Here is a 24,794-nt window from a genome sequence, read left to right as displayed (position 1 = left end):
ACATCGAAGTTGCACACTAAGTGGACGGCAAAACATCGAAAGAAACTTTATACGGTCGGTGCAATAAATCTCGGCGCCACCGTCGTCGTCGTCGTCGTCCGTAATCTGTCGTGTGCCGGGCGATGCCACTAGATGCAGAAAGGAAGTTGCACTGCACACTGCACACAGTTTATCGCTGCAATGTGGATGGTACAAAACAAGGGCGCATAGTACACCACGCCGTGCTGGGCTGTTGTTGTTCGAGTGGCAGCAACAACACCTAACCCAACCAAAACGTGTATCCGATACGTGCACTGCTCGACACGATTTCACACTCTCTCTTTCGCTCTCGCTCTCTCGCTCTCACGTCGACATTGCTGATGGTGCGTGTGCGTGTCACCAAGGTGAAATGTCACGCTGGGCATCAACCATGGCCAACGCTGTTCTCTGCGCAAATGTGCTCGTGCTCGTTGTTAAACATACATTTGCAATTTTCCCTTTCCGCCTCCTGCAGATGCAGACCAGGGTGGCTAGAAGGCGGATTACACCCGTTTACCCAATCAAAAGCCGAACAACATGGGCGCTGCGTTTTGAAAGGCTGCCCAGCGTTAATGGCATTGCCGCATACTGACCATCCACAGGGCAGGAAACGAAAACAAAAAAAAAAACACTTCCGAAGGCCGGCTGGAAAGGTCGGAAGATAATCGGAAATAATTACAACGATACATGGGACGACACAACGATGCGTGCCACGATCGCCATGTGTGTGTATGTGTAGGCTGGGGATGTAAACCTTGGAACCGGTGCCATTGCCATCGTATCTCGGGGACAACGGTGCTGTGCTCGTTGATAATTGAATGGTTGCTGTACTCAAAATTAACACAATGCACAGATGGTTTTTAGAATGGTGGTTGAGGAGAGAGGGGGGGGGGGGGGTGGTAAGGAAAGCCACAAGCGATGGAGTTGAATTAATGAACGAGCTTCAAGGGGGAAAGAGAAAGGAGGGGCGCCATTTGATTATGTTTTCACAAACCCTTCCGTACCGGCACCAAAAAACCCCCCGGTTGGAAAGGATGGCACCGGAGGCTTACGGAGATTTTCCATCCATACCGGAAAACTTGAAACACTCCTCCACGTCCTACGAACGCAAGATGAAAAGCACTTTTGATTTGACTTCAAATTGACCTGTCCCTTTTTGAGGGGGAGGAAGAGAGGGAGAGCAACTTTCTTCCGTTCGGTTTCGGGCTGCCTTCCGGACATTAATTCAATCGAACATTGAGCTCCATGGGACGTGATGGCGAGCTGTGGTTTGGAGAGGTTTCGAAACGTTTCATACCCAACCCAAAAATGGGAACTGCCCGATGCCTGATGTACCCGATAAATGGTCTGTTCCCTCCTTCGGCCCATTTTACCCCTAAGCAACTTAACTTATGGTCAATGAAAATGTCTTTTCGTTCGCCTTTTACTTTACTTTTTTATCACGTTCCACCAGAGAGAGAGAGAGGGAGAGAGAGCTTCCATTTCCTCGTTAATGGAGATTTCTTTCCCACGGTGCAATCAAATCGAAGGGGCTAGGGGCTAGACTTTTCCGAATCGTGGCCGATTCACGGAAACGCATGATCGATGGAACGGTAAGCTTAAAGATGAAATTGAAGTTGCTCTCTGCGAAAGGGAAAATCGATTGTTCAATTGAATGAAAAGGATCTTGGTTTTGAGGGGGCTGCTGGCTGGGGACTCCAAAAGCGGTACCTCCGGTGTTAGGAAAGGATTCGTTAAAAATATAAACCCTTCACGGGCTAGTGGTTAAAAAAAGATTGTTCGGGCAGATTACTCTTCCCGATATTGAAAATAAACTCTCAGCATCGCTCGTTAGGTTTGCGCTTTTATTGCACCGTTCGCCAGTAAGTAAGTGATTGGATATGATTATTGGTTTTGGGAGATGTGCTGGAAAATGTTTGAATTTTAACGATTTTTGGAAGGTTAATGTTATGAGAAAGATACGCCCGTTTCGGTGTTTAAAGCATTCTATGATGTCAATCATTTTGCCGCTGTAGCAGGCGCTGGCATTTTGTGTGATGTGGCATGCCAGTTAATTGGGTTGGCAGGGATCGCCTACTTGCAGACAAAAATTGGTAAATTGCATCGCCTTTTTAAACGCTAGAAAATGATGTTTGTAATGTAGGGGAAAGCGGGGCAAAATGGGCATGTGGGGCAAAATGGGCACCCTCTATTTAAGCATTATTTGACTACAAAGCTACTTTCCAATGCTCAAAATGTATTCATTAGAGTGTTTTATGAACACCATGTAAGTTTCATAACCCTAACACAACAAATAACCAAGAAAAGTGCAAAATAAGGTTTAGTAGCATATTGATGTAATTTTTGTCACTTCGAAAATAAGCTTAACCCAGTGTCACAGGGATGCGTTGAAGTTTTACATTATATATTATTAAAGATATGATATTTCTATACAATTTGTCTGAAGAAAGCAAGGCGATCGAATGCGTATTTTTACTAATATAACATAAAATACAAAAATGCTTCACGTGGGGCAAAATGGGCAGTTACGCTTGGGGCAAAATGGGCAGATACTTTTGACAAATGGCGTTTGGTGAGGCTATGGTGTTGTATTTGTCGCCTCAATAATGATAACAGACACAGCTTCAAAAGAATCGATTTTGTAGATTTAAACGTGTAAAAACTGTTTTAATTTTGATAACATATTTTTGGAAGAATTTTAAGGGCTTTCCTGACCAGCAAAACAAAAGATAGAACGAAAATACAATTCACGAAACGGTGCGCAAAAGCATAGACCATTACCTAAGCGCAGTTGTTGTGGCCCATTTTACCCCAGTGTTTTGACGTTTCACAGTTTGTTTACATATGCCCATTTTGCCCCAGGGCTATGCCCATTTTACCCCGCGTGTCAAAATAGCTTCTCGTAAAACATCAACTTTTATTTTACACTGTTTTCATGATTTTAAGTTGTTTTCATTCTATGTGGCAATTTTAATCCATAGATAAATAGTGGAGGCATACAATAATGCATGAATAATTGTGTTTTGTGGCATATTCAATGGAATATTCAGTAAACTGCTTAACATGCCCATTTTGCCCCGCTTTCCCCTACGTTTAAAAATGCTTCTCCTATACAATAGTCTTTCTGTTTGCTTCTTCCTTAAAACATCACCTTTTAGAATACACTTGAAGCAATTATTCAACCACACGACTCCAATTAAGACAACAATACACCATTTCGCCATGGTTTTAAAATCTTTAAATTATGAACATTATCCATACACATCAACGTGGATACCGTACTGAAATAATACACTGTAAGGCATTCTCCAAACACGCGCGAAGAGCTTTCCGTTGCGTATTAATATTTGATCGGACCCGTGTGTGTGTGTGTGTGTGTGTGTGTGTGTGTGTGCAGAAATTCGATCCCACACCCACCCACCCACAATTCATTATGTTTTCAATTTTGCAATAAGTTCAGAATATTCAAATTTCACCATTCAGCATCATTTCAGCATCAATCCAGCCCGGAAGGTGGGAAACTAATTAGCTCTGCCCGCCGGTTGTACCGGGCCGGGTGCTCGGAGTTGAGTAAGGATTTACTCGAGCTCATTTCTTTTCTGTTAACTTGTCTCGTCGCCCACTTCTCCGCTGGTTCTCATCGTTCAGCACATGAGTAATTATCGTTCGATTCGCGGAGCGGTGGTGTTGGAGCGGAGTGGGTTTACAATGTAAATTATTGCAACAGCTCGATTAATTAGCATACACGCGCGCAACGATAGGGCATTTGTCAATTGGATGGGTGAATTTAATTTTTGAACAGTTAATTAGGATTAGGTGTTTATTTAGTGAAGGGAGTTGCCGGCGGTATAAACGTAACCATATACGATTTAAGAGCACATTAAATACAGAAACTTCATTTAGAGCAACGAATCGCACAAATTATGATGTTTTTCAACGTCACAACATCGTCACAATAAGCGCCAATGAGCTGTGCATTGGACAGGGACATGAACAAATAAAGCCATCAAAAATATATGGTCCAGCCCCAGCAATGCTGCCGAAAGGAGAATGAATATAAAACAAACACACAGCACCAACAAACAACTTTCGTATCGTATGCGGAATGTGCCAGAACCCAATGGATGCGCCTGGTAGTTGGCGCGATAGTTTTTCCTTCGCGCACGCTGCTGCGTACGGCACAGTCTGTCAGCAAGTGTCTGCGTATAAACACGCTCACTAACAAACACACAAAAAACCCGATGGGTGTAAAAGTGGTTCGCATTTTCCATCACGCGATGTTCGATCGGATGGTAGCGCAGTCTCTTGCACGCATGAGACGCAAGTTTTGTTTGTTGCTCTTCGCGCAGAGAGTCGAGGCAGGCACATACAAAAATGAAGCGAATAACAAACTAACCCTTTTTTATTTGCTTCATTTTTGCTTTGCAATGGCAATGGAACTTACTGCACTACACTACTGTTTGCCGAAGCTTTGGGAGGAAAAGTTTTGTCTGCACGTTTCCCCGGGCAAGGCGCAAGAGGGTATTGGGCGAAGGAAGTGTGGCGCCATGATTGGCGAGAAATATTTACCAGTTGCTGAGTCATGGACAAATGCTATACGATTGTGCATGCTACTGCTGCTGCTGCTGCTGCCGTTTTTAATCCCGATGCCGTTCCGGAACCCTTCTGCAGTCGAATCGAGTGTTGAACGAAGGGCGAGTCATTGCCATTGCCGGTGCAGCACCGGGTTAACCGGCCGGATTGAAGTTTTGATTGGTTTTTACAGAACGATTATGGAAATGGATGGTTCATGATTGGTTGGCCCAGTTTATGGACGTGTTTCTGCTGTTGACACTTCTATGGCATAACGCTCTCCTCTCGCTTGTGGGTTTGGTTTTCTGCCTTACCTCGCACCAAGTTTCTTCGCACGATTTACTACTGAACCGAGGCAGTTATGATGGTAAATTTAAAGTGTAACTAGCTTGAAGAGCGAGTGCAAGATGACAAGTTGTTCGATGCAAAAGCTTACCCTGTGAAGTGTGCAAATTGGGTTTGTTTGGGTAGTAAATTGAATCGTGATAAATAGTTTTAACCCACTTGACAGGAGAGCGTTATTGGCGAATAAATTGCTTCCAACTTGTGGCTAGTATTAACGGAATCTTTTACATTCTTTTCGGATTGGATGATGTAGTTCAGATCTACGTTAGAGCAGAAGTTGCTCATCATCCAGCTATGAGGCAAACAACCAAACTTTGATCCTTTTTTCCATTTGTACAGCCCAACTTCCGCGAAACAAAAGTACGCTCTACCTTCACGCGTGTATCCTTTTAAGCTACGGCATGGGAAAATCCATCAAAGAGTTGCGGCTAGAGGTGGGTTTTCCCATCGAGCAAACAGAACCACGAGACGAAAGGGCTTTTTTGGCCATTGATACAAAAATAAACACATTACGAAAGGTCAGAAATGGTTTAGCAATGAATCGTCTAAACACAGCCGCCCTTTTCGTTGCTGTTTCCCGAAATCGGTGAACCGTGCATGCCATGTATTTGGGGTTAGAGAGAGAGAGAGAGAGAGAGGGGGAAATGTGAACGGTGCAAAGGCAAAGCAACAGCCTCAAAACAGTCTTAAGGAAGCCGATTTCACGGGGCACCACCACCATCACCACAAGCACCATGGAAAGCAAACGGTGCTCGAAATGGTTTACATAGGATTATGTGAGCTTCTTAAACTTCAATTCAATGTTTGCCGGCACTCGGGGTGGCCACTATCAAACACACTCGTGTATCGCTTTCTCTTCTGGCACAACAAACAACCCAAGGGAGCAGGTCCGCGGGGGAACGGTATGGGGCTCGATAGGCGCACCCGGTAGTGCGCGAAGGCCAAGAAGGATTTGCGCGCAAGATGACACAGAGTGGATTTGCGCTTTCCATATTCCATGGGTGGTTGAGCGATAGAAAGAGAGTGTGTGAGCAGGCCCGGGGCGGACGTGTCATGTGCTTTCCGTTCTGACGCTTGGCAAATACACACATAACTTCCAGCGCGTTGACGACACCCTCTCGAACGACGCGCGAGAAGAAGTCCTGTGTGTTGTTTGCCTTCAGACAACACTGCGACCGATCCCATTTTTCCTCCATCGTTTTGGGGGCCTGTAGCGCTTGCACACATTGGCAGGGGAAAAGAAAAGCGCTACTGTGTACGTATGGGCAGAATCGGAAGAAAAGAAAACAACATACCGGGTTTGGCCGCCCGCTGGGGGGACGTCCAAAGTGTTGATTGGTAGGGCGAAGAGCACGGTAGAATAGCTTTTCGAGAGCCGAACAACAACAATATTTGCATTTTTCAGACAAACATTACTGTTAGTTTGGTTCGCCATTTGATGGAAAGGAATTATTTATTTCGCCCATTTCGTCCAGGAACTGGTTCAAGCTCTTACTCATGTAAAAGACGGTATTTTCAGGATGCATTAACCGTCGATTGTGCTCCAAAGCTTCGGGGGTTCCATTTTCAATATTCCTACGAAGATGTCTTACGACCTAGAATAGAATAAAATGGGCGATGAGTGTCATTTTCATGGTAGTGTAAACCCCAAACTATGCAGTGGAATTTCTATGCTTACCGATCAGAACTCGACAAAGAGCAAAAACCTAGATTTGGAGACGATTCGGTTCAATCAGCAGCAATCGAGTCAACCAGTAAAGTATGCAAATCGCCCCATACGCTACTCCCAGCACGGCGATCAGTGGCAGCACGAGCAGCAGCACGACTTTGTTCGCCATTGCATCGTTCCTTGCCGGCGAACCGTCCGCAACGAACGGTTGAACGAAGCGGCCCCAAAGGTACAGCAGGGCCGTTTTCGTGTGGTTCCGCAGGAACGTCAGCATCTGGAGCGTTATCGGCAGCAGCAGCTCGGCAAGGTGCAGCAACATCGACAACAGCTTGCCGACCCATCCGTATCCAGCATCGTTCGTGCTTGTCTTGCTGGGGGTTTGCGGCGCAGTGACTTCCTGCATCTCCGGTGGCTCCGATTCCTGGGGTTTGGTTTCCACTGGCTCTTTGTTCAATGTTTCACCTTCCTGCTGCAAGTCGTTGGGTTTCCCGGCGTCTAAAAAATCCCTTGGCGCCCGCAGGTTTTCATCCTCCTCGCTGGAACCGTACCCGGCAAGGCGCAGGTCGGTCATGCTGCGACCTTTGCCCCGCTCCTGCTGGTAAGCGTCGAGCCATTCGTTCAGCTTCTTCATCGTGGAGGCACGCATCGAGGAGGGCCGGGAGGAGCGGCGAAGGCGCGGCGTGTACCAGCCGCCCGCAAACTCCGACAGCGTATCGTCAATGTCACCGTCCGTCTCGATACCGTCGCCGCCGGGATGCGAGAGCGTGTAGATGGGATGGTCCTGGCGGGGTCTGCCACGACCTTGCGTGCGTCTCACCAGCTCCGGGTAGCGGGCCATCGTCGTGCGCTGCTGCATGATGGCGGGCGGTACGCTATCCTCATTCGCGCTATCCCGCTCCTCGGGCGTTCCTCTGGGGCGGTTGTAATGGTGCAGATGCTGCTGCTGCTGCTGCTGCTGTTGCAATCGCTCACACAAAAGCTGATTCCGATAGTGGCGCTCATCGTTCGGATAGGGCAACTTACTCATTGTAGGGAATTTATAAACGTAATTAGCTGACCCAAAAGATAGCTGATCACCACGAAACTGGGAAACATTGAAGCCGAGCGCTCGTCTGGTGTCTGTGGAAACTAGATTGAGGGAAGTGACAAGTGTCAGCAGTGCCATCCAACCGAGAGTTATGAGCTCCAGTGCTTACTAGATGATGCCAATAAGCAAGTGTTTAGAAAAGTGTGGAATGAAATAAGCCATGTGATCTGTGCTTAAATTATCTATCTGCAAAAACAGAGAAAGTTGTTGTGCGAAGGCAAAAAAAAATGTTGCCCGGAGTTGTTTCCATCGAACCGCTCATTATTTGTCATCAACCGGAATCAAGACATCGTACGGATTCCTTTCCAAACCTCCCCGACGGGAGAAAAAGCGTCCCGCAGTGTTTCGTCGAAATCAAATCACCATGTGGGGGATCTTCCCGTCTATTTGCAATTTCATCCAAATCGGTGAAAAGAAATAGCAAGTCTCTCTTTCTCGCTTTTCTTTCTCTTTTGCACACACACACACACACTCTCTCTCTCTCTCTCTCTCTCTCTCTCTTTCTCAATGTCTACCGTTTCTGTGAAACCCCATGTGGATAGAACACTTGATCGATGTAAGCGTGTGTGAGAGTGTGTGGATAAAATTTCCGGTTACTTCATCCTTCGGGGTAGACCGGGCTAGTCTGGAAAATTACAGACCCGGGAAAGAAAAACGACATCCCTCCCGGCGCTAGCACAAGTGCCTCATCATTCGTACGTTGATGGCAACGGATGGGCACGAGTGCGGCCAGCAAAAGCGACCAGCAGAGAGTGGCATACACACACACACATACAAACGGAAAGAAATGCTATGAACGTCCTTAGGCGCTCGTGCCTGCCAGGCCACGATTCTTCGTACAGATCGTACATATGGCACTAGAGAAGGGGGGGAAGGGACTAAGTAAACATTGCCCGTTGCTACATGGAGCTACGCGTTGTTACGGGAGCTTGACGAATGTCGAACGATGCTGACTATCAGAGAGAATGAGATAGACAGTGCCAAAGAGTGAGAGAGAGAGAGTGAATTGCGAGGTAAGGAACGCTGTCAAAATGATACCGACTGTCGCGACTATCGACCGCACGTGGCTTTGGGGGCCGTGAAACGTAGCCCGACGGGGTTGCCCGGGAGACTGATGTGATGTGTTCGCGTACACTACGCCAGCCAGCCCCGTGGCTGATGTTTGTGCAGATCGCGCCTGTTCATGTTCGTTACCATAATGTGGTCGCATGCTAGATTGCACCATCCAGCGGATGATGATGGTCCTGGGCAACCGACAGCACTACGTGGGCACAGCGTCCTGGTGGTTCTGGTGGCGTCAAACTGTCGTCCTCATTATTCCCCCCTGGTACGTACTGGCAATAGCAAACGGTAGACATTCGGAGGAAAGTGTGTAGGTCGCACTGTAAGTTGTGGTACCGAGCGCTGGCCAAGGTGGATGGGTGGTGATTGGTGGTTGAGTGTGTGTAAACAGCTAACTGCATCAACAACAATCGTATTGATTGTTTCAACTCCGCAACATCAATTAGATTTGTTCGATACGGACATGTACCGAATATTCAAAGCTCTCGCGTAATGCCACTCAAACCACTATTAGATTCTAGCAAAATGTTGTCGTTGGCAACTATTTTAAAGCATCTAAATGCAAAACTACGGTTTTGCACATGTTTTTGTTAATTAAAAGTAAACTATAAACCATTCTGTGCTAACACTCATTTCATTCCCTCACACCAGTTGGTGAGAATCTTTCAATAAACGGAAATAGATCCCATGGAATGAGTTTACCGAGAACATCGTTTCTGGAATCGTTCCACCAGGAGTTGCTCTACTACTGCTTGCCTCACGGTTGAACCTTTCATTTATTTAACCGGAGCAATATGAAAAAGCAATCAATTAGTCACGAGGTAGAAGATTAAAACCCGACCCGGGTGCGAAATGTCTGTGGCAGTGCCTGGCACTGTCGTTGCTTTCCGAAACCGGTAACTCGTAGCGAAAGGATCAAACGAAATACGGTACGAGAAATCTGTTAAATTCACACTTCAAAGGCTGAGGCTCCATCTGCTATTTTAGCAGAGCGCTGTATTAATTTGACGCCGCTGAACCTTTCCGGCCACCGTTGAAAGGTGTGTGCACCACTGGTTGGTGTAGAGCGACATCTTTACGGTTCACCGGCGATCAGGCGATACTACACCCACTACAACCACTCACGGCTGCACACGGCGAATGTGTATTAATGGAAAATGAAACGAGCTGTCAAACATCTCGTTTCCGGTGGCCGATTACTTAAGCATGCCGGTCGAGCAAATATCTGCACAAAAATAAATAAAGGGTTTGTGATGGCACGATTCGCATCGCTGTTTGAGTATGCGTTCGAAATAATGCGATTGCAATGTTGATCGAAAAGTGATGCGCCAAAGCGGATTAAAAGAAAAACAAACTTTGGAGCTGTCAAGAGGTAAAGCCAAGTTTTCAGATGGTCTTTATTCACGTTGAAACGTTATTTGGGATGTTTCACCACAGCAAAAAAGAATTAATAGCATAATTTTACCCTGCACATTGCATACCTTCAGGCGTTCATTTGGCCAAATTGCATACATTTAGGCAAATGTATGTACAGAGCAGGCATCTTTTGCATTTTTGTCGCCCCGTATTTTATTTCGTGCCTATATTAGTCTCTTCATTGCGCTGCCACCGTCAAGCACCACCATTTGCATCGGCTCTTCTTCACTAACAACGTGCTATTTCTGTAGCATTTTTTTGGGGACAACACAACACAACAACACCGACGCTAAGAGAATAACAGAGCCAAAGTAGATTTCGTCAATTTTCTTCAATAACCTCAATGTCAAGGGGGCACAAACGAATCCAAAATTCAAACCATTAGCAGATGAGTGCGGCGACGACCGTCTGCTGGCGTCCGCTGTCAAATGTCCACCGTTGCCGTAACAAGCCGTAAACTTGACGATGATGGTGGAAAAAGAATACAGACACCGTTCCAAGCTAATAGACCCCTAATGTACACTCTGTCAGCCTCGGAAGGTACGGCAGAGCTGGTTTGGTAGGGTGCTTTTTGGCCAAAAAAAGAAAGTGTATCCTTCCCCTTGCGCCTATACTGTTCTGGCGTCGTTTCACAGCCACACACACAAGCACAACATATCCATTTTACGCGAATGTTGTCACTTTACTACATTGGAACTGACGTGGGCTCGTTCCATGCCCGAAGTAGACGCGGGGTCCAAATGTTTTAAGCTCCATTTCCTACCCAAATTGTCGTCCCGTAATTGACGAAGTTCACTTTTTACCAGCGTTCTTCAGTGACGGGGGCGAAATTTTCCTCCCTAGCTGGTTGTTTTGTGCTTCAGGTGTGTGTGTTTTTTGTTTGTTTGTCCCTTGAAGGCATTGTAATGGGTGAAATCGCGACGAATGGGAAAAGGGAAGCGCCTTCCGCGCGTGGTCTGATTGATGAACGTATCTCTTCCGGCTAGCAAAGGCAAACGATCGATCTTCATGAAGGTTCGGGCATTAGGTTCTTTGTCTCGTTGTTGGAGCACTAAAGGCAGGGCATGCACAACAAAGCTGTTACAAACATACAGAGGTCGATCTGGAGGCAAAAGGCTCGTGTTCTTCGTAGCATAAAATGATTATGTTCCGTTATGTAGACAGGTATTAAGCAGGGGGAATTTGGCTCACTATATCCGACAGAGATTTGTGCTGCCAAGCTGCTGCTAAGTACATGGATAATATGCACACGTATATTGGCTTAAGAATGGATTACACTTATCCAGAAGGAAATTGTTAATCCTCACTGTGCTTTGTTCTTATCCATACGAAAAATGAAGAAGAAATAAATAAGCCATCACAGCTTTGCAGTCAAAGTATTGCAGATTGCATACATTTAGGCGAATTATCTTCAAAAACCCCCGAAAAGTATGCAAAACGCAAAGTATTACTCGATTATCAACCATATTTGTTAGAATTAATTATATTTAACATCCACAGAAGCTTTTTATTTTCATGTTCGCTCATGTTCTAATGCCAGCACGCTCTAAAGTTTCAGCTTATTCATGAAGTATTCAACAGCTTACCGAGCCCCAAATGTAAACGAGCAAAAGATAATTAGCATTAGCGCTTGGAGCAGCAAACGACCAAAAAGAAAAGACCATCCTATACCCCACCGGTTGTAAGCGTAGAAACGAAAAAAAAACCCTTAATAATGCAAACCTCATTTCACAAAGCCGCGAAAGTAATGCACATTCGCCTTTAATGGAAACTTGGAATGCTCTTTGCTCGCATCCTGCCCGCTTAACAACAACGAACAGAAAAAAGAAGCAAGATTCTCCTTCTCGATCTCGGCTAAAAAGCCAACAGTCAGTCGGCAAGCAACCACGAACGCCGCTACGTGCGGGGGAAATCTTTCCCTCGTTACCGTTTTACAAAGTTGGGTAAAATTTAATTGAAATTGAAAGCAAACCCACTTCCTCGATCACTTTCGGGGTGCTTCGGCAACGGTTGCTTCTGGCTGGGCTGGGCTGGGATGGGTTAGGTGCATCTTTATTCCTGGTGCGCTTCTTGGATGCGCTCGGGTTTCAAAAGTTTCAACTGCCAAGTCTTCCGCCCAAGTCCCAACCGATCCAGAGCGGAACGTCCAGGGTTAGCCGCACAAGGGTGTGACGTTCGATTTAGCTGCCTGTAGCTTCACCGTACGCCACGTTCTGGTACAGGATCGGTTGAGGGATTACACGCACACAAACACACACACATGGACACACATATTTATAGGAAAATTGCTCCACGATCGATAGAACGCTGCAAACAAAGCAGAAATGAAACGAACCCGTTTTGCTGTCGGGTTTTATTTTAGAGCTTCCCAGTTTGGATTTCCAAGAAATAAGGGGGTTGTAGTGAATTGCCCTCTACTTTTTGGCTTGTGGGCTATTTTTCATCCTATCCAAATAGGAACCCAACCCGTTCGGGATTGGTAACATGCGCTCACAGGCAGGCAGGCAGGCAGGCACAGGGGGTTTTGTGGGGATTTTCGTCATAACGAATAAATTACCCATCCGTTCGCTTCATTTCTTCTTTTTGAGGCGTTTCGTTCCACTTTTTTTGTGTGTGGCCCTGCAAACGATGTGCATGCGATGTGTGGTATTGGTCAGAAAGATTTATTACCATTTGGTCGTCGGTCAATCAAAAGTGGAATCGTTGCCAGCGTGATACACAATATGATGTAAGCTTGTTTGGGATTGCTTTTTTTAGGATCTGCTTTTTCGAATGACCTTTACTTGCTTTTTTTGGATAGAAATTGCCGCTTACGAAGACTTGTTCACTAAACGATCATGTATAGTACGATCTTACTTAATAGACATTGGCAAAAAGGCAATATATTGTTATGCTTGCTTCTCTTTTCGTTTTTGCTCCTCCGTTAGATTCCTTAGCGCTTGTCGTCACTCCTCATCCAAGCGGGCAGCATGTCCCCTTGCCAGAGAAAGTCGTTCCCTTAGATCAAATATTTAAACGAGGGATTGAGAAATTTATCATCCGTCTCGTCCGGACTGGGCACTTCCCTCCCCTCCCCCGACAGAAAGATCCAAAATATCTCGAAAACAATTTAACCAACGCTGAGCGGGCTGAGCGGGACTACGGGTAGAAGAGCAGGAGCGGGCGAGCTGGCGCTTTTGTAAATTACCCTAGCTTTGACCTTTATCGCCTGTAGGTCACACGCATGGTCGTTTCGATTCCCCAAAGCCATTGACCGATGGGCATATATGGCTGGGCGGGCGTAACTATCCTTCTCAGCTACACCATGGCACTATGGCAGCACCGGGATGACACGTGCGGTAGAGGCGGTTGGGGCTGGGGAAAACTTTATTTTCACACACAGTCACCTTCTGCACTCTTGCCTTCAGGTACAGGGTAGGCACGCAGACAGGTGTGGGAGAAATATTTCTCTTGTTTATACCTCAATTAACCGACTAATGAAGGTTCCGCTTCCGGTTCGCCGGTCCTTGTCCCCGGCGTCCCACTTGCCACCAGTAAGCTTTTCCAATGAACCACAATTTAGTGTAAGCACGCATAGCACGAGGAAGCGATGACAGTTGGGTTGATAGGGAACAGGGAATTAAGATAGCTCAACCAACCAAACGGGCCAGACCGCCCACGGATAAACCGCCCTGGAACCTATGCACACAAAAACTCGTATAGTGGCCACCATTGCCTGAGGTGTGTGCTGACGAGAGAGTGAGTGTGTGTGAGTGTTTGCAGGATAAGCCGGGAAGGATGATAGTAAAGTCAGCTCGTGGAGCAGAAAGGGACGCGCTTATTTGAAGCTCGCCGAGATGGAGATGGAAAGTTCCTGGAAATATACGAACGATACGAATACATCTAACACACACGGTACCACACGGTGGGAGTGCTGTTGGGCGTGTTGGTAAAAAATTTGCATTCCACTACACGGATCACAAACAGATTTACAAGCTTCCTAGAAATGGGTAAAATATGGAGAAGGTGAATCAAAAGCACAAGTGCTGAATTATCTCTGGGTCATTTATTCCCTTCAGTTGGAAATTCCCGGAAAATTTCGTCGGAATCATTGAAACTAAAGCTAGAACAAATATCGGATTTTTTCTCTTTTTTTTTTTGAGAATTTACAAACATCCCAAAGCATAAATCGACACATCAAAGCGTGAACGGGAGGATTATGTCATGTGGATTGCATACTTTTGGGCGTGCCTACCCTGAAGATGACAGCTTAAAGCGTTGTGCTACTTCAATACGGTTCCAATCACTATTCGATGCTCGTAATTGAATTCGTTTTCGGTAGCAGGAATTCCTCCCACCCCCCAAAAAAAGGAACTTCAATCAAACCGGTAAACCTTAAGTGGGCAGGGTAGAAATCGAAATAATCCAAATAGGTTCGTCTGTGAACCGGACGGGGCCGGGCATACACGCTTTCCGATTTCCATCATTTTCCAGGATGTCGCGTCGAAAATGGTGCATAGGTGCGTGACCAATTCTGGGTTCAATGGTCGGGAAAATCTATTTATCGTCCATCATCATCATCATCATCCCACCCGCACTATCAGTGGCGAGGATAATGATTATTATGATGTAATATCCATTTTTGCGGAGTTTTCTTGCTTGGCGTACCACCACCACCACACGTACAGTAGCTTTGAATAGCGCTACTAGGAGAAGATAACATGAAAAAATACATCACGCCTAACACGCCATGTTCGCGCCATGCTGTTGATGGTTTGTTTCGGCGACGCTCCAACCACCCGCTACGGTGGGCCCCCTTCCTTCGAGTGTGGAGTAGAAAGTTGTAATCGATAAAGTTTCAATTTATCGCTCGTGGTCTCTAATCTGTAACGATTAATTGGCTCATGTTTCGTTACCAGTGCTCCAGTGGATGCCATCGAGCCTGCGGCCCCAAAAACGGGGTGGGCCGATGCGGTCGACTACACGCCGACTAGTCGGTCTTAGACGGTGGCAGTGGCAGTTTGCTGGATGAAATTAATTAGCACTTTAGCTAATCACTGACAGAGGCTGTGCCGGCAGGGGGAGATTGCCCCAGTGGTGTGGTAGGACCATACCGAGGTAGTGTGTGAGGTATCCCGTTGAAGTTATGGCTAATTGGAGGCTAAAACAATGATCCGTGTCGGGCATACGCTTGCAGCTTATGGTGCGATGCCCCGCCCGAACATAAGGAGAGCTGGACGATGGATGGCAGAATGATGATGTTGAAGGTGCCGGGCAATCGACATGCCCGCACTGGTCACGATTTGTACGCTGGACGGGCCGCTGTCACCGCAAGGCAATGCAGTCCCTGACATGTACGTGATCGATAATTAAAGCTTGCTTTGATGTGCTCGTAAAAGAGCGAAAGCCTAGCAACAGAAGGATTGGCAACGTTTGTGTCCGGTTGTTGGGCAATACTGCTATGGCTGCTTCGATTAATGGAGAGCGTTAAAGTTAATAGCGATAATTAATAAAGACGATTAGTTCTAGTTGTACATCTCGCTTAAAGTATCCCAAACACACACCCATACAAGCATGGCATCGTAAGAACCAACTAACTAGTGCCTGTCATCCAACTTCACTTGCAGGACCCTTCAAAATGTCGGTGAACCCCTCGGAGGAGCACGTCCAATTTCCGGCGGTCGGACGGCCGAAAAGAAGGCGCGGCTATCCCGTTCCCTCACCTTACCCCTGTTCAACTTCCCCGGTGCAGGTGCATTCAGCAAGGTGCAGCCACCGGACAACCCGATCTGCTTCAAGGCATCGTCCAGTAAGTACATCCCTGGGTGCACCTGGGTCGGAACACTAGCAATCTTGCCCATCGGGACAGTGCTTGATAGTTTCTTTGTTTTTCGCTTTTTTTCTCTCTCTCCTTTTCTAGACAATTTCCTGTACGAGTCGAAGCTTGCGACCAGCACAACCCCGATAAGCAGTAGCCCCAAGATCCTGTTGACGGCCGACGACAATACGTTCGACTATCGGCGCAAGTCGTCCGGCGGTAGCAGTATCTTCGCGGCCGGAAGCTCCGTAGTCGGACCGGCCGAACCGCACATCTACGAGTTCGACGAGAAGCGCTCGAGCGGAGATGGTTCGGTTGTTATCAGGTACGCCTTCCCCGATGTTGCCGATAAAGGTGACCCCCGTCAAAAGCAGGACAACCGAAGACAACCGGAAATGAGCTACAAAATGGAAGTAGATACAATCAACCTTCAAACTCTTGCGCTCCTAACAAGATGTGTTCTTAATGCACATATGTTTCACCTGACTTGGCTGCTTATGTCGTGTGGATTGCATAGTGCCAAGCGTAATGAGTGCTGCCCATTGCAGTGCGGATAAGCAGAGAACCTATATTATGTTTTTACTGCCTTGATTATCTTCCCCTCGCTCATTGTTACCATTTAAATTCTGTTCCGTTACAGTATCACCTCCCCCGGGATGTATCCGGCCATACCGACGTCAAAATCGTTCGGCATATCGTCGTTCAACTTTGTCAATTTTAACAATGCCGCCAACAGTGGCGGTAGCACCACGCCCCTGTTTGGCAACAGCCTGGCCAGTACGCTGGCCGCCGGTGGCTGCGGTCCGGGGCAGGGCGGTAAGCGGGGCAGCGATGTTTCCGTTACCGGCAGCGGGGGCAGCGGAAGCGGTGGGTCGGCCCAGATGATTAGCAATAGCACGAACAGTGCCATCTATCGGCTCGCCCGGATCATCAACCAGACAACGAAAACCAGCACTAACTGCCTGCAGCACACGGTCAACGATGATAGCGCGCGTCGTCTGTCGTGGGAACGGTAAGCCAGCACAAACGGGGAGAGTTCGGACAGCCTTAACGTCGTTTACTTGCCTTGCCTATTCTGTTTTGCACAGGCGGGACAAAACCAACAAGCCAATACCGCGGTCGTCCAGTATCGATTCGATGGTGGACGCCGTCTGGAGCGAATTCCCACCGAGCGTACCGGGCAGTGCGCGGAACTCCGTCTCCACCCAGATACCCTCCAACCTGAACATCTTCCTCGGGTCGAACCGGCGGGAAAGCATGCTCAGCCCATCGTCCAACCGGCGGTCGAAGCAGCAGCGTGGCATTTCCGGTACGTACCCAGCGTTCCAGAGTCCAATGTATATGGGGGAAGGAATATATTCATTCAGGGGGCCGAAAGTCCGCTCGTTCCGAGGCCGAGGCATGCAATCGATCCAGTTGCTGAGCGGTTGACGGGAACGTACATAAAACGCCACAAAAACCGTGCTCGCTTCCCGGATCCCGGTTCCCGGTCAGCTTGTTGAAACATCGAATTTCGCTTTGCGGCTGATGCGGGTGATGCCGCCCTGCCTGCACAGGTCCGTTCGTGACCAGGGAAGAAATATTTTAAACGTGCCGATTGATCGGCTCATCCGTTATTAGATTTTGTGTTTCTACGGGTGTTGCGTCCACAACAACACGGCCGCATGGGGTGACACGTTTTGTGTGGTCCGGCGATGCGGCGATGTGTCCCGCTGTGAACGAAATGCAATCAATCGTAACCGAGGCTTAAATTCGACCACCCAACATTGATTGGCGGTTTGTACGTGACCGTGAGCGACAAATGGAACCCTATCGCCCTTTTCGGTGACCACCAGTGATAGGTTTCCCCACCAATAAAATGGTCGGTTTGCATCGTGCCCGCTTACCGCATGCACTCATTAAGAGTGTTGTGTCTAATTTATCCGATGGATGTGTTTGCAAAGCGATTTTAATTGGTCATCACATGGCTAGGCACCATTTGCGATTAGCAGGAGCACCATCAGCCATGGTTCGGAAAGTACAAAGCGTTTTGCACTAACGATGGACACATTTGTACAGCAAATGAAATTGTACACTACTCCAAGAGAGCACTGCCGTCCTGCCCTGGATGACAGTGGGAGGATTGGATTTGCATATTGCACTATTGAGGAATGCTGAAGAAGCTATTCCCCCAGTCGGGTACGTGCTTCATGGCTGAGTCCATGCAGAAAAGGTCGAACGAAGCCGAGCTAGGAGAACCAACTTGAGCGTCCAGGGATGTTCGTGATGGTTTAGAAACAGCACTCATTAATCGCATCATTACGCCCGAGTGCCATGAGACTTCTCGTACTGTGAAATGGATTGTTTGGCTCGGTGGGAGTCCTGTTTGATCTAAACGAAAGTGCTGTAACAATCGAGGTGCTGCTACAGCAAGACAGGGATGAGGTTTAATTACTTTGATGCAGCTATTAGCTAAGCCCGCGGGGTGGGTTGGGGAGAAGCTGGCGATGGTAAAATGGAATGGGTAGGCTTCTTTAGAGTGTTACGGGGGTGTACTTGGGGGGGGGGGGGGGGGGTGTAAGTTCGGTGGTTGTTAGAACTTGTGTCAGTTTACTGTTGAAGATGTATAATCATTTGCTGTGGTCTGGAATTTAGTCTCAGTGCTAGCAAAGGTATTTCATGCCATACTTTGATTCTCAAACATATAGAATGAGCTCATTGATTAACATAGAAAAATCTATACATTGTTGAGACATGAGTTTTCAATGTATTCTTAAATAATACCAACCATAATTAATAAATAATTAATTGAATTTCAAATTCAAACATTTCAAACGGTCATTTGAACGATCGGCATACGCCTTTGAAACACCCTGTACGAATTTGACAGTTCGTCTTTTCGTTTATACCGTTCGCTCGTACTTTAGCCTTAATTTGCTTGCGGTGCTGGTACAAATTTTCACAAATCTGACCGTTTACATTAGCAGGTTGAGTAGCGGCAAAGCACGAAAGCGATTGTGCAGGTGTCTATACACGATCAGGGCTAAAATGAATGCCTTAAAAACTAAGCAATTTATTATGAGTTGAGTGTGGAAAAACACCCTCATGAGATCTATTCAATGAACCAAAAGACACCCAAACAATAATATGCTAAGCAAATAATGAAAAAGCACAATGAAAATGCATGCGCAGTCGTGTACGCTTACCTTAAGCTCAACTGGTTTTTTTTTTGGCTTGGAGGGTGATCGTTTGTTTTCATGCCTGAAGAGGTAGCTGCAGACGCGCAATGCTCAAACCCGACCGTACCGCAGCGAGGTAAGCGCCAGTCGCCAGTCTCACCTCTTGTAACTTCTGTGTAATCACGACGGCGAAGGTATTTGTGTGCTTCTCGCCAGCAGTGTGATCGTGAACGTGTAATTGTGTGCTATCTGCTAACTACTGGGCAACGTTTTGCGCGCGGATCGGTTACGAGCAAAAGCTTCCAGCTTCTGCAAAGCTCTGCTAACCATCCCCCAGAGGAAAAAGGGCAAAACAACTCAGCAACTCCGATGCTGCCCCTAGCAACCACAGAGGTAGCAACGAAATCATGCAACCTGTGCGAGGGTGACAACCTGTGAAACCATTCTTTCGGGAGTTGTTTTTTGCGATCGAGAACAGCTTTACAGCCAGTGTGTGCGTGTGTTTTTGATGTGTGTTTCTCCTTTTTCGTGTTCACCGCCGTATAAATCTTCAAAGTGAAAGTTGCCCGTGAATCCAGCGTCCCCGTGTGTGGTGGGGTTTCTCGCTTGTGTGGGCTCTTTGTGTGTGCTTGGGGCGCCCCAGTACGCGTGTTGCTTACACGTGAGAGTGTGTGTGTGTGTGTGTGTGTGTGTACCGAAAGAGTGATCTTGCTCCCCTCCAAATGCCCTTTCGGTCGGATCTTCTCGCAAGGATCGATCGGGCAAGAGCGTGTGTTCGCGTGTGTCTTTGAGGATCGCAAAAGTGGGCCAAATCACGACCGATCTCCATCTTTTTGCAACCACAATGCGCCGTTTAAATTCCTGTGAAGAAAACAACAATTGTGCAAATTATTACAAATTGCATTAAAAGCGAGCCCCCTCGCGGCCTGCAAGTGTAGAGGAAAGGTGCAGCGATTTATTTGCAAGTGTCGTTACGTTTGGCTGGCTTTTTGGGGCCCTGGTGCATCGTTGCAAGGTGTTTCCGCACATTCATCGTGCTTCCCCGTGCATAACTAACCTGCAAACCCGCGAGGAGGGCAATATTGCACGGGTTTGTGCACTCGAAAATGCGCTTGCGGTTTTTCGTGCTTAGGTGAATGCAAATCTTTCCCGTTTTCGTTCCAACGGTGGAACAGGTGGAGCAGAGGTGTTTGACGTGCCAAGGTGACGTGATCAAATTGAGAGAACCGTTGGAATTGGGGGGGGTTGATCGATTTTTGCGTGCGTCGTGAAATATGGTTCAATGAACGGCTCTAGATCCGCCGCTAAAGCATAGTGTGTGTGTGTGTGAAAATAAAGGCGAATAACCGCACCTGGAACCTGGTTGAACAAGCCACACATCGAGTGCCGAGCTGAACGGAAGCTGACTGAAGCGGATTTTTTTACAAAGAAGCTGGCAAAACATATTTAAAACCAGCTGCCGGTCAGAACAAAAAAAAAACACGCTGAAACTGCAATAAACTGCTTTTGTTGGAAGGTAATTATTGTTTTATTTTCGTTTTTTTTATTATTTTTTTTCACTCCAATAGCCTTTCCCGTTATGGGTGTACAGAAACTCATTTGGCTGTACAATGTATGCTAATTATTGCTGGTTAAGTTAGGGTCATTTAATGCTGTTGAGGGATTTTATTTATATTTTATCGTTCTTTGTTTGTCAGACTTTAAAAAAAAGTGTTGGAGGGTAAATTTAACCTAGCACCTATGCAACTTTCCCGCTCTGCTCACTGCTTTCCAAATTAGCGTTACTAAGCCCGTTTCGATTGATTACCCGAATTAGTCTAGTCACTTGCAAATTGGATAATCATTCACCGTTGAGTGACTCTCTCACGGCCATTTCACGACCGATCGGGCCGATAACAATCCAGGCACACAACGACAATCATAACAAATGTCCGTGTCCAGCCTGTCAGTCAACGCGCGCTGCATGCAGCTACATCAAATTGGCAACAAAAGCCAGAGGATCCTGGTCGGACAGGAAGTGTGTGTGTGTGGTGTATTAGCAGAGCGTATTGAACAAACACAATATGCGAGCTAATGCAGAAGCAGAGGGCTGCAACCGATAATAACTATTATCACCAGCTTTTGCCCCGCTCCAATAACATTGAATTTGATGTCCCTTTGGTAGTAGTAGTGGACGATGCGGAAGAGGTTTTGTTATCGGTTTCATTCTTGGATGAAAATTAATCGTTTAATTGAAGGACTTGGCGCGCGAAAGCAGAGATGGTTGACAGTTTTCCACGAATGCATTAACAAACCATTCTGCCGGGGAATGGAGCTATCTAGCCCAAGGTCCCATCTTCCGTCAAAATCACGCCCCAAAAACGCGTCCCGTCTTGAATGGACAGGAAGGGGTTCGAAAAAATTGTGCTAATCATTTCCTCCCTTTCGCGTCTAGACCAGCCAGGCAAAGACACCCGGGCGGGGTACAAGGCGCACATCCCTTCCGGTTGCTCAGTTCGAGCGCCGAGCCTTATATTCGCCAAAGGTTTCCTATTTCCAACTTGGCCTTCAGCTTTCGCTATACCGAGTTGCCGTACGTACCGCTTTTGATCACTTTGTGCTATGACCTTTTTATGCCCGTTTGTGCAACCCTTTTTAAGGTGTGTATGTGTGTTTTTTTCTTTTCTCTTTTTTTTGGGGTTTGTTCTCAACTTCCGGTGTTCTCAACGCACACACGGGTCGTAAAACCTTCCGCAACACCTTCCGAATCACGGCCAGAGCGGAAGAGCGCAAGAAACGGTGTATTCTTTTTTGTTACGCAAATCGTCACTTCCTTCTTGTTAGCACCATCAAAGGAAAAAAAGGGAAACGGGCGAGAGAAAAATGGGAAAGAAAAGGAAGTGTGTGTAATACCGCACGGAGATGGTCCGACGCTGCTGCTGCGTATATTACGACATTGGCGGGGCGCACACGTTGTGACAGCAGCCCTCACGCGATCGGACGCTGCCGTAGCGCCAGCGCGTACACGTGGAGTACGCATTTATCGGCGCACCGCGCAAGAACATCGCGTCCCGGTCGTTTCGTCATGATTTTCGCCGAACCCGGGACCGGGTTAAGGTAGAAGGGCCAACAGGCAGAAAAGGTTGTGAATAATCAACGGTAAGGTAATTCGCATTTGAATAAGCGCACCCATGGTTGCGCAGTACAGGAAGTGCGTTGGAACACTACAAAAGCAATGGTTTGCGCGTGGTATTTGGGCACTTAACTGACACTGCACGCTGACGAAAATAGTGAGATAATTGAATTAATATAATTTCATTTCACACTAAAAAGGCTCATTGTTTTGTGTTACATAAATCATTTTTCCAGCAATTGCCGCTTGTTTTACCGCCACCCACCGGTTTCCACAGTGCCCGGACGTTTGCCTCTCTATCCACCATCATCATGATGAGATGGTCAGTTTCGCCAGCTGCTGGCATTGTGTTTGAGTCTGTGCAGCACTGCTGCGAGCATATTAGCGTCGACGAATGGTCGGTCGAAAGGCGCATGCAAACGCACAGCACGTGCTGTACGCCTCGCCCCCCTTAGTAATGCCCTCACAGCGCTCACACGAGCATCGGTGTCGGTATCGGTATCGGACTCAGTTTCCGTCTCTCCATCATGCGGAAGTCGATGCTTTGGCTAACGTGTAGTCGTAGACGTGCGATAAGCGCATGAAATTACCTACAGCTTCCGCCCCCTTTCGCGCCAACACAGGCCCATGGTCTGGCGCGGTCTGGCCTGGCCGGTGGTGACGCGACGCGCAAGTCGCAAGCGTCGAGCATTATGGGATTTGATCTGCTGTTCCCTTTTGGCTCACACCTCCCAGTCCCAGTGATGGTGTCATATTTCGTGATAGAGGAAGGAGGTTCCCCTTTCCTTTCGGTGTGCCTCTATCTCTACCCCGAAAACTCATAACACTTCGCCGCGTAAGCTAATGGAAACGCTAATGTTGGTTTGGTGAGGAAGGCAAAATTTACGAATTATCCAGATATGCTGGTGCTGCTGCTGCTGCTGCCGCCGTATGATGAAACCTACAGAGAGCGTATGTACGTGGAATAGAATAACACTATAGGAAAATAGCTCCAAGTAATGAAGCCACTCATTGACTTCACATTAGAGTGGGTTGAATTTAAATCGTTTTTATCCAAAATGCATGAGAAAACATATCCTTGGGTGTTTGATTTAAAGCTCACTGATACGATTTGCCGGAGGAACGTGCGTGGTTGTGTTGGTTTATTGTCGTTCTTTTTATTTGAGTTTTAACCTATCCAAAGTAGAACTACGAAATAGAGCCTGTGGCTAAGAGGCCCGATACGTGGCGATACGATAGTTAATGATAGGTTCAAATCTCGCCTGGACCGATGTTTCTTCGCAATCTCAATGCGTTTACGTGAGCAGGTATTACGAGAAGAAACTGATATTATGTGATTGGCTTAGGCGCTCCATTAGGTTATCCATAACCTCTCAACAACAATGTTATCCACTTTTGTAACAACACCATTACAAGCTTTCCGTAAATATCCACTCTGCGTAATAATAATGATACTGAACATTATTTCCCGCTAATTATTGTTGTTATCTAAGCTGGATCGAAAATAATGCCCACCCACAGCCATCCATCCATCCAGCTCTGATGTTTTTGTATTGCGCTGCTGTAACGACACATCAAAAAAGGCAAAAAGGCTACTCCAACATGCAAAATACACGCACACAAGCAGCAACGCAATACCATAACTTGCGATCATAATTAACATCGTGTTTCTTCCTACCATTTCGGACGGTTACGGATACAGGCAAACGGCTCTCCCCGTGGTAGTGCCAAGATGCTGCGAAGAATAATTGGATTCAAGTGGGCAGGAGCAGCTCATCCCACTCACGCAACACTCGCCGGTCGAGGTTCTTACTCGCGCGACTGCTTGCTGGCCAATTGCCAATTGAAACAATTTAGCTACACTCCACAGCCCGCTCTCTTCCCTTTAATGGCATGCGAAAGGTGGTGGTGGTGGTGGTGATGGTGGTAGCTGTCCTTTGGTACCAGCCACCAGCGTGTTGCTGAAGATCATCGGGTTCACGCTGTGGATTCCATAACGCAATTATAAAATTTACTGCTTCCGGCACTGGTTCCGGCAAAACTCTGGTCCCCGGTCGTGGCATCCAGTGCGAGCGAAGGATCTAGTAGCCGGAGATGCGGGCCCCTGGGTGAGAGAGGAGTTGCTGCCATGTCCGCTTTCCTTTTCTTTGGTTTCTAAATTAGATTGAATTAAGAATGATGAGCGAGGACGCCTGGACCGGACACACGACGGGCGAGAACCACCATACAGATAATAAACAAGTGTGTGTGTGCGCTTGTGTTCGCGCGCCCGTTCGGAGACGTTAGCGAGACCTTCGGCCTGCACTTTCGAGACCAGTTCCACTTGCCGGAGGTATCCTTTTGTTTGCCTCCGAGGATGAGACGCTTCTATAGAAGGGAGTTGTAGGGAAGGTTCTCGATTTGCTTTGCTACGTTGTCTGTGTTTGGTCCTAGCCTCCAGTGCGTCATCAGTACAGAGATCGATTGTAATCAGAGTTTGTGGCGGGGTAGTGAGAGTAAAAAGAAATTACTAAAGAGAGAGAGAGGTTAGAAAAAATGAAAAAAATGATGGAACCAGA

General features: G+C 47.1%; 2 protein-coding genes across 3 annotated transcripts in view; one reads left to right on the top strand and one right to left on the bottom strand.

Annotated features, from left to right (window-relative positions):
* The window catches only part of LOC120947817 (uncharacterized), a 98,819-nt gene that overhangs the window by 21,377 nt on the left and 52,648 nt on the right, over positions 1-24,794 (top strand). For both annotated transcript variants that reach the window (XM_040363564.2, XM_049605092.1), the window contains exons 3-6: positions 15,776-15,957; positions 16,069-16,291; positions 16,607-16,978; positions 17,055-17,275. In XM_040363564.2, coding sequence (XP_040219498.2) covers positions 15,776-15,957; positions 16,069-16,291; positions 16,607-16,978; positions 17,055-17,275 — 998 coding nt within the window. The remainder of the gene's footprint in view (positions 1-15,775; positions 15,958-16,068; positions 16,292-16,606; positions 16,979-17,054; positions 17,276-24,794) is intronic.
* Positions 6,354-7,801, bottom strand: LOC120947820 (uncharacterized). Its single transcript, XM_040363569.2, has 2 exons — positions 6,614-7,801; positions 6,354-6,530 (listed from the first exon to the last, which is right to left on the bottom strand). Exon 1 carries the CDS (start codon positions 7,767-7,769, stop codon positions 6,642-6,644), a length of 1,128 nt encoding a protein of 375 aa, XP_040219503.2. The 5' UTR covers positions 7,770-7,801; the 3' UTR covers positions 6,354-6,530; positions 6,614-6,641.

Source organism: Anopheles coluzzii, chromosome 2, assembly GCF_943734685.1.
Source record: "Anopheles coluzzii chromosome 2, AcolN3, whole genome shotgun sequence".
NCBI lineage: Eukaryota > Metazoa > Arthropoda > Insecta > Diptera > Culicidae > Anopheles > Anopheles coluzzii.
Note: the sequence above shows the minus strand (reverse complement) of the source record. Positions and strands in the feature narration are given on the sequence as shown.

Bases quoted from the DNA above. Each gene is read 5' to 3' on its own strand.
- LOC120947820 (XM_040363569.2), bottom strand. From the start codon at position 7,769: ATGGCACTGCTGACACTTGTCACTTCCCTCAATCTAGTTTCCACAGAC.